Source organism: Cololabis saira, chromosome 20 (genome assembly GCF_033807715.1).
Source record: "Cololabis saira isolate AMF1-May2022 chromosome 20, fColSai1.1, whole genome shotgun sequence".
Taxonomy (NCBI): Eukaryota; Metazoa; Chordata; class Actinopteri; order Beloniformes; family Belonidae; genus Cololabis; species Cololabis saira.
Window position 1 is genome coordinate 7,993,488 of NC_084606.1, and position 18,983 is coordinate 8,012,470.

General features: G+C 41.8%; 1 protein-coding gene and 7 non-coding genes across 8 annotated transcripts; 6 read left to right on the forward strand and 2 right to left on the reverse strand.

Annotated features, from left to right (window-relative positions):
* The first annotated feature begins 295 nt into the window (after positions 1–295).
* Positions 296–384, forward strand: trnay-gua (transfer RNA tyrosine (anticodon GUA)). The gene is given in 2 exon segments: positions 296–332; positions 349–384. It is a non-coding gene; the product is annotated as a tRNA-Tyr (tRNA).
* A 140-nt stretch (positions 385–524) lies between these two features.
* On the forward strand, positions 525–597 carry trnar-acg (transfer RNA arginine (anticodon ACG)). The gene has a single exon. It is a non-coding gene; the product is annotated as a tRNA-Arg (tRNA).
* A 381-nt stretch (positions 598–978) lies between these two features.
* On the forward strand, positions 979–1,050 carry trnah-gug (transfer RNA histidin (anticodon GUG)). Its single transcript has one exon. It is a non-coding gene; the product is annotated as a tRNA-His (tRNA).
* A 299-nt stretch (positions 1,051–1,349) lies between these two features.
* On the forward strand, positions 1,350–1,438 carry trnay-gua (transfer RNA tyrosine (anticodon GUA)). The gene is given in 2 exon segments: positions 1,350–1,386; positions 1,403–1,438. It is a non-coding gene; the product is annotated as a tRNA-Tyr (tRNA).
* A 140-nt stretch (positions 1,439–1,578) lies between these two features.
* Positions 1,579–1,651, forward strand: trnar-acg (transfer RNA arginine (anticodon ACG)). Its single transcript has one exon. It is a non-coding gene; the product is annotated as a tRNA-Arg (tRNA).
* Positions 1,652–2,979: 1,328 nt separating this feature from the next.
* trnal-uaa (transfer RNA leucine (anticodon UAA)) lies at positions 2,980–3,094 on the forward strand. The gene is made up of 2 exons: positions 2,980–3,017; positions 3,049–3,094. It is a non-coding gene; the product is annotated as a tRNA-Leu (tRNA).
* Positions 3,095–3,818: 724 nt separating this feature from the next.
* Positions 3,819–3,891, reverse strand: trnak-uuu (transfer RNA lysine (anticodon UUU)). Its single transcript has one exon. It is a non-coding gene; the product is annotated as a tRNA-Lys (tRNA).
* A 3,594-nt stretch (positions 3,892–7,485) lies between these two features.
* On the reverse strand, positions 7,486–8,691 carry LOC133420417 (galactose-3-O-sulfotransferase 3-like). Its single transcript, XM_061710111.1, has one exon. It carries the CDS (start codon positions 8,689–8,691, stop codon positions 7,486–7,488), a length of 1,206 nt encoding a protein of 401 aa, XP_061566095.1.
* Positions 8,692–18,983: the final 10,292 nt, after the last annotated feature.

Consider the following 18,983-nt stretch of genomic DNA (forward strand, 5'->3'; position numbering starts at 1 on the left):
TGTGGCAGCCAGAGTGCTTCGAAGATTTTTGGAAAAAGAAAGAAAAGGTGCCACGGCCACAACAAAATCCACTAGGGTGTTTGGATCACAATTTCACACCATTCACACTTCAATTGATTGGGGTGGGGAGGGGGCGTGCTACGGCCCGGACACTTAGCCGAGGACAATGCACTCTGCCAGTGGTAAGGAGCCGGCAAAATAAGGGAGACAATAATTCATTTAAAGTGTTTCCTTTTCCCAGTTTTAGGCTTTGGTAGAAGAATACACAAGTCATGGAGCTGTCAACATGCATCCTCCTTCGATAGCTCAGTTGGTAGAGCGGAGGACTGTAGAACCAGTAAAACAGGTATCCTTAGGTCGCTGGTTCAACTCCGGCTCGAAGGACTGCCATTGTTTTTCATCTGCCCAGAGCGGGACTCTATTTCATCACTGTACTCGGCTATGGCTTTGGCCACTGCCATCTACTGTGGATGGGACATCTGAGTCGTTGCATCACGTGTGTTTCCACACGTGACCATCAAAGAGGGCTAGTGGCGCAATGGATAACGCGTCTGAGTACGGATCAGAAGATTCTAGGTTCAACTCCTGGCTAGCTCAAAAAATCCTAGTCTTTAATATTCTCCCAGTCACAACCTTGGTAGTGTACATGTTTCTTCTTCTCTGTCATTTATTTATTTACTTGCTGTTTTCATTTGCCTCTGTGTACGCCCGGAAATGTACACTTCAAAGGTGCCGCAGGATAGGCCGTCTTCCGTAATGTTTCCAAAGCTGCCCCCGGCTCATGCTTATGTTTGTCTTTCATGGGACCTCTTTTATTCATTCTCTTCCTTCCTCATATCTCATTCGAGGCAAATGCCCTTACCTGACGACAGGGGCGGCACACCTCCGCACACTCTTCTTCCAACCTCACACCGTGTTCACTGACATAACTGCAGAGACCGAGCACATATCTAAAGCTGGGTACATGTGCCCTTTCAAGCTGTGATCGTATAGTGGTGAGTACTCTGCGTTGTGGCCGCAGCAACCCCGGTTCGAATCCGGGTCACAGCAACACTGTGGCAGCCAGAGTGCTTCGAAGATTTTTGGAAAAAGAAAGAAAAGGTGCCACGGCCACAACAAAATCCACTAGGGTGTTTGGATCACAATTTCACACCATTCACACTTCAATTGATTGGGGTGGGGAGGGGGCGTGCTACGGCCCGGACACTTAGCCGAGGACAATGCACTCTGCCAGTGGTAAGGAGCCGGCAAAATAAGGGAGACAATAATTCATTTAAAATGTTTCCTTTTCCCAGTTTTAGGCTTTGGTAGAAGAATACACAAGTCATGGAGCTGTCAACATGCATCCTCCTTCGATAGCTCAGTTGGTAGAGCGGAGGACTGTAGAACCAGTAAAACAGGTATCCTTAGGTCGCTGGTTCAACTCCGGCTCGAAGGACTGCCATTGTTTTTCATCTGCCCAGAGCGGGACTCTATTTCATCACTGTACTCGGCTATGGCTTTGGCCACTGCCATCTACTGTGGATGGGACATCTGAGTCGTTGCATCACGTGTGTTTCCACACGTGACCATCAAAGAGGGCTAGTGGCGCAATGGATAACGCGTCTGAGTACGGATCAGAAGATTCTAGGTTCAACTCCTGGCTAGCTCAAAAAATCCTAGTCTTTAATATTCTCCCAGTCACAACCTTGGTAGTGTACATGTTTCTTCTTCTCTGTCATTTATTTATTTACTTGCTGTTTTCATTTGCCTCTGTGTACGCCCGGAAATGTACACTTCAAAGGTGCCGCAGGATAGGCCGTCTTCCGTAATGTTTCCAAAGCTGCCCCCGGCTCATGCTTATGTTTGTCTTTCATGGGACCTCTTTTATTCATTCTCTTCCTTCCTCATATCTCATTCGAGGCAAATGCCCTTACCTGACGACAGGGGCGGCACACCTCCGCACACTCTTCTTCCAACCTCACACCGTGTTCACTGACATAACTGCAGAGACCGAGCACATATCTAAAGCTGGGTACATGTGCCCTTTCAAGCTGTGATCGTATAGTGGTGAGTACTCTGCGTTGTGGCCGCAGCAACCCCGGTTCGAATCCGGGTCCCAGCAACACTGTGGCAGCCAGAGTGCTTCGAAAAAATTTTGGAAAAGAAAGAAAAGGTTTTTCCTCTGTTTTCCTCTGATGCAAGTGATGATGATGATGATGATGATGATGATAAAGATGATGATGATGATGATGATGATGATGAGGATGAGGATGATGATGATGATGATGATAATGAGGATGATTTGATGTGATGATGATGATGATGATGATGATGATGATGATGATGATGATGATCATGATGATGACCCATAAAACAAAATGTATATTTGACAATATTTAATTTTTTATTTTTCTTAGGGGAAGAAGTGGTTCCTTTAAACCAGTTTCTTCTATTTTACATCTGGAAAACTCTCTGTGGGTAAAACTGGTAGATCAATGTTTAAATCGTCTCTGGTAACCATGATTGTCATGTAAAATTTTATTGATTACGTTTACATGCAGTTAAAATTCGGGTTATTGCTAATATTCCGGTTACTGAAACATTCAGAATATTCCGTTTACATGCGTGAGCAAACAGGGTTATCCCCGTATACATGGTAATTAATCAGTCGGGATATCCCGATCAAACCAGCGACGCACGGAGAACGTGATCTTTGCAAACAGAGCATGTGCAGAAAACAAATTCCTGTTCCGTTTGATGGGGATATTCCGTTTGGTGTTTACATGACTGAATATTTGGGTTTTAAGAGGAGTAACCCAGGGGTCATATTCGGGTTTTTAAAAACCGGAATATGAGCAAATTCGGGTTATTCAAAGGGGTTATTGGTGTTTACATGGCCGTGCAAATTCAGGTTATTGCCAATATTCAGGTTTTTAAAGGGTTATTGAGTGCATGTAAACGCAGTGATTGATAACTTTGCGAGGAGTTATACTTGTAGTCAGAATGGCCGAGTGGTTTAAGGCGCCAGACTTAAGGAGAATGTACCTTCTTCATGTGTATAGAGTATTCTGGTCTCCCAAGGGAGGCGTGGGTTCAAATCCCACTTCTGACAATTTCATTCTGCTTTGACACAACAAATCCCTTTTCCTGGTGACTCCAGTCAGACTTGTGTTCTGTTAGTCCAGTTTTTTGGTAGATCCTCTGGTGGACGACTTCTGGGAAGTTCTGTTATGAATATTTCAACTGTCAGGATGGCCCGAGTGGTCCAAGGTGCTGCGTCTCATTGGTCAATGGTCAACATTAATCAACTTTCCAGCCGGCCGATCCGAAGGTGCCTGGCGTTCAAGACTCAGTCTCTGTAGGAAGTGTCAGTTCACATCCCACTACTGACCTTGGAAATAGTTTGTGAACAAACAAGTGAATCCTACTGCGGTGGCACATTCACAATTATTTAAGTTAAGGATCGGAAGATCTCTTTCTGTTTACCGACAACGCCACTGCGGGTTAGGGCCCAAAGACCCGTACTAAGGGTCAATTATCACTTCTACAAAAGGACACTCAGGTTCATCCACTCAGGGAGGTAGAGACAGTTAAAAGGACCCACAAAACAACAAACAAAATCCCATACAACTAATCAAATCAAGGATCTAAAGAATATTGTCACAAAATTATCCAGAACTCACATAAGAAAGAAAAGAAAATTAACAAGTCTTTGGCCAGAGGAATAGACATGATTAACCAAAATTTTGTCCATTAAAATATAAGAAATAGATGACCTAGAATATGCTTGATGAGGTTGCTTCTTAACAGTCAGAAACTGTGGTAATCAGATAATCCACCTGAACAGGGACTTGAACCCTGGACCCTCAGATTAAAAGTCTGATGCTCTGCCAGCTGAGCTACTCAGGTCATGTTTGGAATGTTTTGCTTCTTCTTTTCATGTTTTGTTTTACAAATATAAGGCATTTCAGAGGTTTTGAAAAGTCCTGGAGGAACTTTCAGTGGTTGTTCCTCTTAAACATGACAGGAAGTGCTGCTCAATTCTGCTTTAAACTTTGCAGGTTTTTCTTCCATTGAAGTCTTTCTGACTGGCAAACGTCAGTCTTCAGTTTTCCAGAATTTGTAGTAAAAATGTTTTAAAAATTGGGCTAAAAAGAAAATCTAAGACAAAAAGTCTAAAACGCGATAAAAGGAAACATTTGTTCAAAACCAGATAGGAAATGTTTTGAATCTGCTTTTAAACGTCAATGTTCACTCTGGCCCTCAGGTTCTCCTTGTTGCTGATCCATGAAACGTGGAGTTGTGGTGCTGGAACACTGTCACACCGTGGGTTCTGGTAATAACAACGACAATGTTTAATAGGCTGGTACCTGAGGACGTGAAGGACTGTGAGGGTTCATAAGATAAAAGAAAATCAGTAAGACACGAAGGTCCAAGATGTTGAAGACTTGTTTTGAAAGGATGGAACTCCAGCTGGGTTCATTCAACTGATAGTTCTGTCGTTATAAAAAATCGGGCCATAATGCAACGCCTGATTTATTCTTCTGCTTAAAACTGGCTCATTTTCCTTTTTCTGGATATCCTCAATTCAAAATCGGGAAATCATTTCCATGAGTAAATAAGAGTAAGAGGTTCAAACAGTGTAAACACATATGTTCTTACCCTGACCGTATGAGATTTTAAGTTTTTAAGGACCTCATTAAATATGAGTGATGTACTGTAGTGGTTATGGTGTCTGTCTCACATGCAAAATGTCCCTGGTCTGAGTCTAAACTCCTGGATCAGGACTGACCAGTGAACAAAACATCTCTAACTTCATGAATTAAAGTTTTTTCAGCAGCAAAACTGCAACTGCTGATGGTGTGTGGAAGAGTCATCCTATATACCAGGGGTCGGCAAGTAAGTTTGGCCTCGGGCCAAATTTTTTCGGAGCAACTGAATGTTGGGCCAGAACATCACATCAATCAGGCGAAACATGTTCGCTTTTTTCCCCTTATCTATTGGCTACTAGTATTATTATACTATTATATCTTGTACAAAAAAGTAATTTAATAAAGTCATTAGTTTAAATAAAGTAACTTGAATTTGCTACAGACTGTTATTAGTGTGTTATTACTGCTTTAGCGCTACTCTGTGGCTGCGTTATGAAACCGCTTATAAGTAACTTGGTGATAATAATATTATTTTCTGCCAAGCTACTAACAAATGCAGTCCTTTAAAATACACAGAACAACATTAAACACATGAAAACCCCATGATATGAACAGTAGCACAGGGGACAGTCAGCACGTGCACACGGAGCAGCAGCTCTCTGTGTCTCTGTGTCTCCTGAAGCGAGTGAGAGGATATGCAAATGAGGCGAATTTTCCGACGTATTTTTAGACATATAATGGACGTTTTACCATTTAAAAGACCAACAGCAAAACTCAAGGTAAGTTATCAGTTGTATTTTTCACAGTTTAAACCACAACAAATCACTTTAAAGCAAGCTAGCTTGCATAAAACGAAGATAGTCTTACCATATCAACAGCTTCAGGAGTTTTGCCGGGAGTCTGTGCCTACGTCACTCCTGAATATTTGTGTGCACCTCTAATTAAGGTCCCCCTATGCTACAGGTGACAGGGAACTATACAGAATTGTGTGCGTCCGGAATCATGAAGATTCTACTTTTATTTTATTTTATCTTTTCTAAATAAAGGCTTTGAATTCTCTATGAAATTGTCGTTTTTGTGATAGTAAATAATAAAAAAAAAAAAAAAAAAAAAAATGATTTATCAGATTTTCAATGTCATCTGGCGGGCCAGATATTATTGGAGACGGGCCAATTTTGGCCTGCGGGCCGCCAGTTGCCGACCACTGTTATATACCATTGTAGGACTGTGGCCCAACATCCACTTATTATTCTTCTTATTCCGAACGTTTTTTCACAGAACAAGAACCACAGCCCCTAAATATTCATTTATTTTCATAAGGTCAAATCCCATATCAAACAGTATACAAGAGTACACAATACAATATAATCTGAGGCACTTATGGCAGGAGATTTAGATTGCAGAATACGGAAGGAAGGCAAAAAAATCAGATGACAGCCTTCTTATTATTACTGCTAAAATGGTAGATAAATACTGTTTAATGTCTATAGTAAGTTCTGTAAAATGGGGTGTTTCACTTTGAAATTTACACTTGAGAATACCAATAACCTTTAATATGCATTTATTTCCATTCACTTGTGTCATTTGTTTTGTGTGGACCCCAGGTGGAATAGGTGATGTTAGTACCAGCTAATGATAATCCTAATAAAAATGTCTATATCTGTCTCACTACACTGCCCTAAAAGGAAGTGGGAAGAGGGACCCCACCCATCATTTTATTTTAAATCTTTTAAACTCATCCTGCAGACATCTGATTGGTCCGCATAGCTGCACCTGTCACCATCCTCCATCTTGGGCTTCACTCTGAACTCCCGATCTAGGTAAGTGGACGTACTTATGTGTTTAGTGTTGTACTTATTATTGTCCCTGACTTTTCTTTGTCCGTTAATGCAGCCCGACCGTAACATGCACCCAGGTGTGGCAAACATCACAATTTGCGTCTCGATCCTGCGACGGTGGGAATTACTTTCTCAGTCAAAAGTGTTACCGTGGCGATGCTAGACACCAAAAAGCGGGCCCCATTAATATCTATGGGAAGCATATAAATGATTGCAATACAACCAGTGTTAGGGTAGTTACTCAAAAAAAAGTAATCCATTACATATTATGCAAAAACAATCAAAAGTTTGTTTTTAAGACATTCAAGGCCAGTTTAAAATAGGTATTCGATGCCATAATAGGTCCCCTTTAACTAAATTGAATACATTACTGGGCAGGATGGGATTTGATAACTGAGATTTTCAAATTGGGTCACAGAAGTTTTCTCTGAGGAAAAACGTTCACTTAAAAAGACTTTTCATAAATCGACATAAACTTCTTTAGAAAAGCTCTTTCAGTTTTCTTCTGTGGCTCAAGAATAACAGGTCCAATAGTCCTCTAGCTAAAATAGTTTTAATTCCCTTTTCTCAGCTAGAGAGTGAGCCAACCCCTATTCATCTACATTTAGTTCTACACTTGAAAATGTTTGACAAAGTCTTCCTTTAAACCACAGTCTCACAAACAAGCATATTTGTTCTATCTGGCTGCTCATTGGAGGAATAGAGTAAATTAAATAACCAAAATATTTGAATACCGGTAGTTAAATTGGATCACTCATGTTGACTGTGTTGACTTTTCAAGATCCCAACAACTCCACCTACCAGCCTTAGCAAGGTCAACCATCCTAAGTTGACCTTCACTCCCCTGTGCTCTTGTGAAATGATTGATTTTTTAAATTTGTTTTTAATTTGATGGCCTGAACGAATGCTCAGGAATGCAATGGGGCCTGGATATTTGAGGGTTTTTCCTCTACCTTTTTGATCTCTGCTACAGGGTTTAGGGTTGATTTTGACTCTACCACTGAGATAGGGTCTTAAGCACCAGGGGCTGGTGGTTGATTGGGACGGCCCTGAGAATCCCGAGGCAGAATAGGTTGTTTGGGCTGTTGGAGATCTTGTGTCTTAGGGGGACTCTGATTCCGATGGTTTTTAAGATACCGCTGTGACTGCGAACGAAGAAGCATCTCTGTGTATGATAGTTCCGGCGTGATATACTTGAGGCAGATCTTCCGCATCTCACGGCTGATATTTGCAGGGAGGTCATAACCAACTATGTCAACTTCTTTATTAGGCTTATAGGAGCGGAGAACCGGGTTTTTGATTTCGGCACCAATACCGAAAAGTGGCTTATTTCCACCAAAACAGTCTCTCACCAACCTCTCTTGGTGCTGCTGAAGGAGTTTCACCTCCCTCGACACACTGGCTAGACCTAGAGCTGACAGTTTCCGCCACAGTGAGGCATTAAAGTGGTCATAAAGGTACGCATCTATGGAATTCCAGGCACGGATTTTTGCAGAAAGACCTGGTGTCAAGCTCTTCTTAGCAGTTGCTACCCGCATGTTGAGCTTGAGATACACAATGTCATCCAAATCCCAAGAGAGGACATGACGAAGGAGAACTAGAGATTCATCAAAGTAGTCTGAAATCATCACCAAGGATAACGCTTGTTCCACCTCTGCCACAAAGGCCTGTGCATACGCCACATCTGTCGGTGGACGATCTTTGTCTCCTCCGAAGTCGAAAGTCAAGCAGTTGTGTGCATTCATAGAATCATCCTCTTCTGGTCGGTAGTAGTTTAAGGGATTATTTAAGAAATTCTCCAATGAACGAGTGAGGACCCTTCGGAAGCTCTTACAGTCCCTTCCGCTGTAACTAAATGATGATTCAAACATGGAGGTTGGCTCTCTCATAATTGTGACATATATTGTGTTGTTTGGCATCAGTTCTTGTAATGCGGTCTTACTGAAGTGCATATCATTCGTGATTATGTTTGCTGGCAGTGTGTGTGGATGTACAAAGTCAGATTTTAAAATACTTGGATAACAGAACTGGTGCCTACAGGACTGTACAGGCAACGCCACCGTCAGGTTCTTACGTTCTGCAAAACGAAACAGCACGTTCTGCATAGTGCTGCTGGCAGTTTTGTGGGTCTTGAGGAACACGATGTTGGTGTGTTTCGGTTTCAGGCCTGGGGCTGGGTCAGAAGGGAGGGTAGAATATCCAAAGTCGAAGGTCTCCATGGTCCTAACAGTAGAAAAAAGTAATTCATTTTAAATGGATTACCTTTAGAGTAAAAATGTTTGAGATAGAATGATAACCTGAAAGCATAATTTCACACAGTGCAGGCAGTGGGACAGATGGAAATGTAAAAAAGGTAGGTGGTAGGAGATGAAGGTGAACATGTTTGAAATTATAAAGATAGAAATGCATTGTTCCAGCTCTTCTACATAGTAAAATGAATACAAATTTTAATTTGAAATAATGCTTAAAAATCGTGACTCTTAATAATATCCTATATTTCAAGACAAAACCTATATCCAGCTCTTCATCTCCTTCAAGGACGTGATAAGAACTTTATCACACTGACTGACCCACAGAGACCGCTACATTCAAAAGGAAACTATCTGAACATCTGATTCTAAGAAAGTTGTACATCAGTATCAATGAACTGATATTGAAATAACATAAAGGGATGTTTTTCCTTTAAATCTGTTCTGTATGGTGCAATGGGCAGGAATTTCTCTCCAATCGTTTATCCTGGACTAGAAAAAAGAGAATAAAGGCTGATTAATCCTATTTGCATATTTGACTCCTGTTTTCTGTTTCAACTGATGTTTCACCTTTCCCACACCCACCCATACACGACTAACATGTTCTCTCACAGAATTTCAGTCACTCACCAAATGAGGGTGCTCATTTGCTTCCAGAAAATGAGCTGAGTGACAGCAAAGGCAACAATGAAGACAAAGATTTTCTTCGTATGTATCATTTTCCAGGTCATTGTGTCTGTTTGGTGAGAAAGAGAAGAAATTAGATTTGAGAGGACATTGTGAACAGAGAGTCGTCAGTCATCACCTGCCTTTATATAATAATTTTCCATAAACATCTGAATTATTTTATTCTCAAAGAGAACATTAAAAGTATCAAAACAAACCAAAACAGTTCATGAATTTTTAAGAAGAGGTAACGTAATGTATAAAATATGGTAATGTATAAAATGGGGGTGGGGGTGGTTAAGTAACTCTGGCCCTGTGTGTTTTTGGAAACACTAAAAGTGTTTCAGAGACATTGAAGTTGGAAGACTTGAGTAAAATGTCTTGGCCCCCAATTACAGAGAAACCTTAAAACATGGTCCTGATATATTAGGTGATTTTGTTAACTTCTGAGCAGGTCTGGTTTTGTTTCACATATTGAAACACAAGTCAGCAGAGGTCAGACACAACCACTCATGTCAAACCAAACCTTGGACAGATATCAAGATTGTGCCCTGAAACAGGAAGATCAACCAATGATGACAAATAAGAGTGTATGACAGCAGGCACACGAAGAAAACAAAAGAAATTAAAGCTGCAAGCAGCGATGAACGGGCCCTCGCACTCACAGCCACCGCCCCCCATAAGCATATCAGACATGACACCACCCACGACTTCCTATGTCAAACCATTCAAAAGTTATAGCAGAAAAAAGGGACAACCAATCAGAAGAAGGGACGGGGCTAATTCAAGCCAATGAAGGTCAAGGACTCCATACAGAGTCTGATGACACCACCCACGACTCTTTATGTCATACCATTCAAAAGTTATGGCAGAGAAAAGTTTCCAGGTGGCGCTGTTGAGCCATTTTGCCACGCCCATTAATGCAAACCATGAAATATCAAATTTATTGCCAGGCCTGGCTTGCATGCAAAATTTGATGACTTTTGGAGAACTATCAAATATGGACCAATCAGATGAAGCGGGGCGCGCTTTTTGGCATCTAGCGTCGCCACGGTAACACTTTTGAAAGAGAAAAGTAATGCGTGTAGTCGCTGGGTGGAGACGCACATTTTGATGTATAACACACCTGGGTGCACATTACGGTTTGGGCGGTATTAATTGCCGAAGGAATGGCATAAATTGCGCCAAAATTACACAATTAATTCAAAATGGTCGACATCCTGTTCGGTTTCGGCCATGGATCCAAGAGACTTTTCTTTAAGTTGCGACATGATACAGGTGTGTACCGATTTTCGTGCATGTACGTCAAACCGTATTGTGGGGCTTGAGGCACAAAGTTTTCCAGGTGGCGCTGTTGAGCCATTTTGCCACGCCCATTAATGCAAACCATTAAATATCAAATTTATCGCCAGGCCTGGCTTGCATGCCAAATTTGGTGCCTTTTGGGGAACTATCAAATATGGACCAATCAGATGAAAGGGGGGCGCGCTTTTTGGCGTCTAGCGTCGCCACGGTAACACTTTTGAAAGAGAAAAGTAATGCGCGTAGTCGCAGGATGGAGACGCATATTTTGATGTATAACACACCTGGGTGCACGTTACGGTTCGGGCCGTATTAATTCTCGAAGGAATGGCATATATTGCTCCAAAATTACGTGATTAATTCAGAATGTTCAAAATGGCCGACTTCCTGTTCGGTTTCGGCCATAGCGCCAAGAGACTTTTCTTTAAGTTGCGACATGATACAGGTGTGTACCGATTTTCATTCATGTACGTCAAACCGTATTATGGGGCTTGAGGCGCAAAGTTTTTTCTGTCTGAACGAATCAGATGAAGGGTGGGCGCGCTTTTTGGCGTCTAGCGTCGCCACGGTAACGCTTTTGAAAGAGAAAAGTAATGTCGCAGGATGGAGACGCACATTTTGATGTATAACACACTTGGGGGCACGTTACGGTTCGGGCCGTATTAACTGCCGAAGGAATGGCATAAATTGCGCCAAAGTGACACGATTAATTCAAAATGGCCGACTTCCTGTTCGGTTTCGGCCATGTCGCCAAGAGACTTTTCTTTAAGTTGTGTACTGATACAGGTGTGTAGCGATTTTCGTGCATGTACGTCAAACCGTATTGTGGGGCTTGAGGCACAAAGTTTTCCGGGGGGCGATGTTGAGCCATTTTGGCACGCCCATTAATGTAAACCATTAAATATCAAATTTTTCGCCAGGCCTGACTTGCATGCAAAATTTGGTGACTTTTTGGGCACGTTTAGGGGGGCAAAAAGGCCCTCCTTTCGTCAGAAGAAAGAAAGAAAGAAAGAAAGAAAGAAAAATTCCTACAGATACAATAGGGCCTTCGCACTGAAGGTGCTCGGGCCCTAATTAAAGCTGCAAGCAGCGATGAACGGGTACCTTTGTACCTTTGGTGTTTCCATCAAAATCACCCATTCCTCATGAACATAGGACATAACAAAATTCGGAAGTTGTAGTATAAATCAGTGATTCTTAACCATAGGGCCGCGGCCCACACTTGGGCCGCGAGCGCCATCTAGTGGGCCGTGAAAGAAAATCAGTTTTGTACGTGTGGGCCGCGAGGGCCGCGGGACTGCAAAGCAACTCCCGACCAAATGAGGAGAAGAAGACCCTCAGCTAGCTGTACGTGTAATAGTAAGATAAATGGTGTGTATTTGTAGAGAAAATCCTTCATTTTGCACAGTGTAGGTTTAGATCTGCCAGGATCAGGGATCGATTACTTGGGTCTGCGCCCAGAGCGAGCGAGCGCGGCGTGATCATTTATCCCGGCGCGTCCCCGCGGCCGGGGAGGTCGGTGCCGCTCGGGCTCACCAATGAGCACCTTCACATGTGCATGAGATTCTGACACCATCCAGACCAGATTTAAAGTCCTGTCAGGAGAAATTAGAGCTCAGTTCTCTCACTGAACGACAGAAAGTGGGGACATAAGATTAAGGGGAAGAAATAAAAACTGCAAAACTAAGATGTGTTTATATTCATTTATAATAAAAATGTGTTGAGACAATTAACAAAGAAAAGGGGAAATTCAAACTGCTGGTAAAGAAATAAAATAAGATAGCATTTGGAAAATAAAATAAAATCTATTTTATTTTTAATAGAAAAAAATATGTGTAATTGAAGTTACACATGTTAATGGGCAAATATGTACTTTTTTAATATAACAGTCAGATGCAGATGTTGATACAACTATGAGGCTACATGAATGTATGTTTATATATATATATATATATATATATATATATATATATATATATATATATATATATATATATATATATATATATATATATATATATATATATATATATATATATATATATTATGATGTTCTGGACCTTCGCTTGAGTAAATTTTCTCTAAATGGACTTCTTAAAGTTGAATACCCCTTCTATAAAGTGTTAATATTTAACGGGCCCCGGGCCACTCTGTACTGAAAAAATTGGGCCCCAAGGTCAGAAAGGTTAAGAACCCCTGGTATAAATGACCAAACAGTTACACACACGAATGTGATGACAAGTCTCTTGACATGGATTTCCACCATTTTAAACCATTTTCTTTCTTTCGGTGTACCTAATTTTGGCATGTCCGTCATGCTCCTCCGTAACTTCAATGAATGCAAAAAGTGGATAAAGGTGTTGTGCAACTCATAGGTAGCTTGGCTGTCCAGTTATCAAGGCTAATGATAATTCTATTAAAGAATTATTAATAATTAATAAAGTTGACTATTTATCAAATTGTATTATCAAAAATGATAATTCTCGTAGGGGCACCACCGCCGGGGCCTTACTTCCGGTGGGATTCGATAACTAACAGCAGAAAATCAGTCTCATTATGATTTGAATTATCCTGCAGAACAGCAAATCTTACAGAATAACAGTGAAGGCGTGATATCCGAACACTAGGCTCTGCTTAAACAAATCAATTTGTGACCAAATCTTGCATGAAACAACACAACCACTCATAAAGAAATCAATCAGAATTTATTTACATACGGGTGTCAAAAGATGATAAACGCAACACCCAAATAAACCTGATGGCAGAAATGGCTTCAGTATCATAAAACAATTAATTAACTAGAAAAACAACAATCAATAAAATGAAACATAAACGTTAAATGCATGGAATGAAAAAAAAAGAAGAAATCAAGCAATAATAACGGAGATACAGAACATCTACAGTTCAAACGGGGCTCCTGTGGTCTTTTAAAGATGGACGCGCCCTCTGGGCCACGTGCAATTAGAACGGATGGTGATCCCGGTGTTAAACCGTGATCAACTGCAGAAAACAGCGCTTTAAAACATGAATGACTAGCAGAAAGTAGTGACTACAAATTAATGAAAACAGTCCTTATAATGATGGTGGTGTAATCTCAGCTCTGAACACAGATTTAGCTCTGTAACACTCCCAGTTAAACTCATACACCCAGGTCTCAAAACCTCACGCCTCCTCGGGTCTCCGGGTGCCGATCAGGGGTTCCTGCCGGGTCTTTGGTCGGAGTCCGATCCCAGAGAGTCCTCCCGCCTCTCCCGCTCCTCCTCCTGACTCTGGACTCACGAGAGGACGGGGGTACAGCTGAAGCAGCCGGCGCTCCAGCTCCGGTCCGGAGGCTATCACGTCGTCTCGGGGGCGCGCGGGGCCAGTCTACTTCTTCTGAGTGCTGGTGCCCGTCGGCCTGAGCGCGTGGCCCCGGGACGGGCAGCGGGATGCGTCTCGGTTCTGCGCGGGGCAGGCTGTCCACAGGTCCTTTCAGGTGAAGTTTAAGAGCAGAGAGAGAGGTTAGGAAAGAAGAACGGGTCTCACCCTAGGCCGGGGCCGAGCTTCGAAGCGGCTTCCCCCCCCTTTCCAGCTCCCAGGGACCGGGGACACGTGAAGCAGGACTCTGGATGAAAAGTTGAGACCGGGAGCTGATGGGGGCGGCTCCGTGCACCGCGGCTTCAACGGGCTGCAGGTCCACCGGAGCGGCCCGATGGGGCCTCACACCTCCCCCCAGCCGGGGGGAGAAAGGGAGATGGGATCTTGGCCCAGAGCCAAACGATCCAGCTCGGATGAGAGGGTGATCGGAAGAGAGCGAAGAGGAGCAGCGGCAGGGGTTTTGATCCTACGCGCGCTGCGGTGACGTCATCGGTGCCTCATTGCGATTGGATGAACGCCGCTTGTAGGCGCCACCCCCCCCCGCAAGGCATGCTGGGGGTTGTAGTTCAGGCAACAGCGCCATTTTATGAGGCACATTAAAGCGGAAAAGGGGGGGTTCAAAGAAGCAGTACCATTTTGAGGTCTGGTTTTGGCTCCGCTGCATCCCGACCCCTGCTTAGGTGTCATAAAACCCCCAGGGAAGTCTGTTTTCCCTGGCAGAAACCCTGCTGGGTCCTTGTTTTGATCTCCGGCCATGCCGTGGGGGTCGTAAACGGGCTATCTCGACCCAGGCCGAGATAACCAGGAGTTAGCAGAAGGGGGTCGCAGGACTTCAGGAAGAAGGGGCAAAGTCTGGTTTTACAGGTCCTCATAATCACAAAATGTTCATACATTTTATAAGTTCAGATGGGCATATGGTCGGGCACAACAAGGACACAACATTAAAATACTTCTTATATTTCCCAATTTTCTTTTCACATGTTCTTTAATAAAACTAGTAACTTCTCAAAAACACTGGTTTTACTTCTGTCTAAACCAATCGGGAGACATAAGATTAAGCGGATTCATGAACAAGTGTGAGTGCGTTGAGATTGCGTCTTGCTTTATATCAAGACAGGTGTGAGGAGACCTAGGGCACTGAGCAATTACATCACAAGTTGCAAGGTAAGATTAGTACTCAAACAAGATCAGCAGGGCTGAGTTCTTATATCCAAATGAGGGGACGTGATTTTATATGTGTGTGTGGCCCGTCTTGAACTTCAGCCGATCCTCATGATGGACAGGAAAGGCGAAAGAAAACAGAAACCCAATAAAAACATCAACAAAGGAATTGGATTTGGATTTTGACTAGATATTTCAAATCAGAATACTTTAAAAAATCTGAGACTAGGCCAGCTCGGTGGTGCAGTGGGTTAAGCAGTGGCTCATATACTGAGGCTACAGTCCTCCTGCAGCGGTCGCAGGTTCGAATCCCGGCCTGCGTACCTTTGCTGCATGTCATCCCCGATCTCTCTCTCTACCTCTTTCCTATCTGCAGCTTCAATAAAGGGCCACTAGAGCCCAAAAAAATCTGAGACTAAAAGCATCTGAGACGTAGTGAGAAAGCGAGCCGCTGAAAACAACGATATGCGGCTCGAGGAGGTGGGGATAAAACGCACAGCGGGAAATTCAGAGTAGTGAAATCACTGCTCGGATTAAATGTGCGTCTGTGTTTTGACTCTTTATATTTATTCATATATATTTCAGCAACATTTATAGTGAATCTGGATATATGATAGGATACCTCTAAGTGTCTTTCATTAGATATCAAAATTATGACTGTATGTTGAAAGGTTCAAGAGTTATGCCCATGGTTATCCAAGTGTCTTTTTGGCATCTCCACAGACATAATTTTACAAAAACATGTGTAAAATACAAATTTTTTGTGGTATTGTTATCAAATTTGAAATTACACTAGATAATGCTTCATGCTGTGGTCTCATTAGTTTTTCCAGCTAATCAGTCACAGATTCACTCATCTGCAGACATCTGATTACAAAACAAATTTCCGGCTGAAATAAAAACGTTCTATTTCAGTGTGTTCAAACTGAGATTACTGAATTATAGTGGCAGTTACAGTGATTCTGACAGTTGGGGGGAAAACCTTCAGAGTGTTACCTTTGAAAAGAGACCAAAACCATCCATGCACTTCAAACGGTTCAAGAACAGCTTTCAATTTACTTTGGGTATGCCTTGGATAGGCGTTTTAGGCGACTTTTACTGGAGTGGCAGCGAGAGACTTGTTTATATATTTATTCAGTTTAAGATTACCGGGACAATGCACATTAATAAACATTTCTGTAAATGTGCCAGTTTAGCCATCCTGGCTAATTTTCAACCACAGTCTCCTGTTATATTTCCTAATATTTTTTTTCACATGTTCTTTAATACTAAAACTAGTAACTTTTGTCAACTTTATTCATTTTTGTAATAATTTAAAACATTTTGTCAGTGTCCCTGAAATTGCTGTCCATCCTGTAGTTATGGGGTAATTGACCATTTCACAGATCAACTGATGTCATTAGTAACATCATCAACACCATTTTGTCTTTCTTAACTTGGAGTTTGGTTAACTGCCACAAATACATCATATGAAAGAGCAAGATCAGGCTATCCACGAGTCCACAGCCCTACTGAAAGAAGCCAATCTACCACCACCGTCATATATAACCACAGTCATACCGGAGACCTCGGGCACTGAGCAATTACATCATAAGTTGCAAGGTAAGATTAGTACTCAAACAAGATTAGCAGGGATGAGTTCTTATATTCAAATGAGGGGGCGTGGTTTTATATGAGGAGTCTGATTATGAATGAATGATCTAAAATGTATTGTAGTTCTTTAACCTCACGAATTGGAAACTATAATATCGACATCGTGGACCGTGTTGTCGCTATATTTCGTACATTTTCATCCCCTCAGATAACTTTTTTGTCTGCTTTTTTGTTAGTTTCCAAAAGGTAATGAGCAGCTAATCTAGCTACGTTTTTGAGTATTATTTAAAACTTTAGGAGACACAAACATGAAAGCCTGTTTCATTCTTCACAGCCAGCAGCAGTGAAGAATGCATGAAATACAATGAAATGACAATTGACTGATTTAGACTTACTTAACCTTATAAACCCGCTGATTGGATATGTCATTTTCAAGATGGTTTTACTAAAACATAGATTATGAAATTTCAGTATTTTCACATTACATCATCCTATTCCTGTTGATGTTTCAGGAAAAAAATATGTATTTTTCTTACCTTACATTTTCTTACCTTTTCAAACGTGCATTACTTTTCTCAGTCAAAAGCGTTACCGCGGCGATGCTAGACGCTAGAAAGCACGCCCCCCTTCATCTGATGCGTCCATATTTGATAGTTCCTACTTTCTGCCATAACTTTTGAATGGTTTGACATAAAGAGTCGTGGGTGGTGTCATCTGACTCGGTATTGAGTACTTGACCTTCATTGGCATGAATTAGCCCCGCCCCTTCTTCTGATTGGTCGATATGTGATAGTTCCGATTTTCTGCAATAACTTTTGAATGGTTTGACATAAAGAGTTGTGGGTGGTGTCATCGGCCTTAGTTTTGAGTCCTTGAACATAATTGCTGCAAATTAGCCCCGCCCCTTCATCTTATTGGTCGATATCTGATAGTTCCTACTTTCTGCCATAACTTTTGAATGGTTTGATATAGAGAGTCGTGGGTGGTTTCATCAGCTAAATGTCCAGGCCTGAAGAATCTACATGCAAGTCATACAAGCTTCCACTGCACCACGCCTGAACGTGCACAAGGGTGCGAGGGCCCGCTCATCGCTGCTTGCAGCTTTAATTGTTCTTGTGTGTGTAGTTCATAACTGTTTGGGAGTGCATTTTCTGGTAGTAGTAAAATATAATGTCTAACAATGTCAAAATAATGTTGCTGAATGTCCGTCCCACCAGGGGCTCCAGGTAGGGGTCAGACCCATCCTTCATGGGGAAAGAAAAGAGATGGAGGGCCATCCCAACCAGGGAATATGAGCGACATTTATTATGAATGGTCTGAACAAACCAAAGAAAAAAGAGAGGCTTATGACAAAACTGAAGAAGGAAAAAACTCAAATCATATTTTTACAGGAGACCCATTTAACTCAGTCAGAACATGATAAACTAAAAAGATACGGATACAGGAATCTATATTACAGTTCATACAAAGGGGGATGCAGAAGAGGGGTTGTAACTTTAATATCAAACATGATACAATTTGATTGTGAGAGGGAGCTCAAAGATGGGGAGGGAAGATACATTATAATAAAGGGTAGATTAGAAAACGAACCAACAACATTGATAATAAATATATATGCACCTCCAGAGAGCGATAAAAAATTCTTCAAATCCTTGTTTGATGTCATAGCTATTGAAGCAGAGGGCATCTTAATATGTGGAGGAGATTTGAATAGATATACTTTATTAATAGACTCGGGGTCCATTTAAAAAAGACAGTCATGCCAGTGTTTCCACATTGCTGATTGATATCTCACAGCACTCCGTCCAGGATTGGTCAACAGCATGAAAACAGAGTTTTGTGTGTCATTCAGTCGACAAATTAATCTATACATCAATTTTCTCAACAGAGCATGAAAACTGTTTATACGCATTTGACAGAATAACTCACTCGCACTACACCACCTGGGTTTTCCCATCAAAATACGTAGGCAATTATTATAGGCAACCTGCAGTTTGCGGATGCTTGCCTTTTTGAATTTAACCCACAAAGGGGGCAGTGTAGAGTAGGGTACAGTATGCTCTGAAGAGATTAATTTTTTTAATGTTGTTATGAACCTTAATATGGACACGACAAGTCTAAAAAGGAATAAAGGGCAGTTAACAAGATTTATAAACATATCTCTGGAAGAGATGGGGATGGTA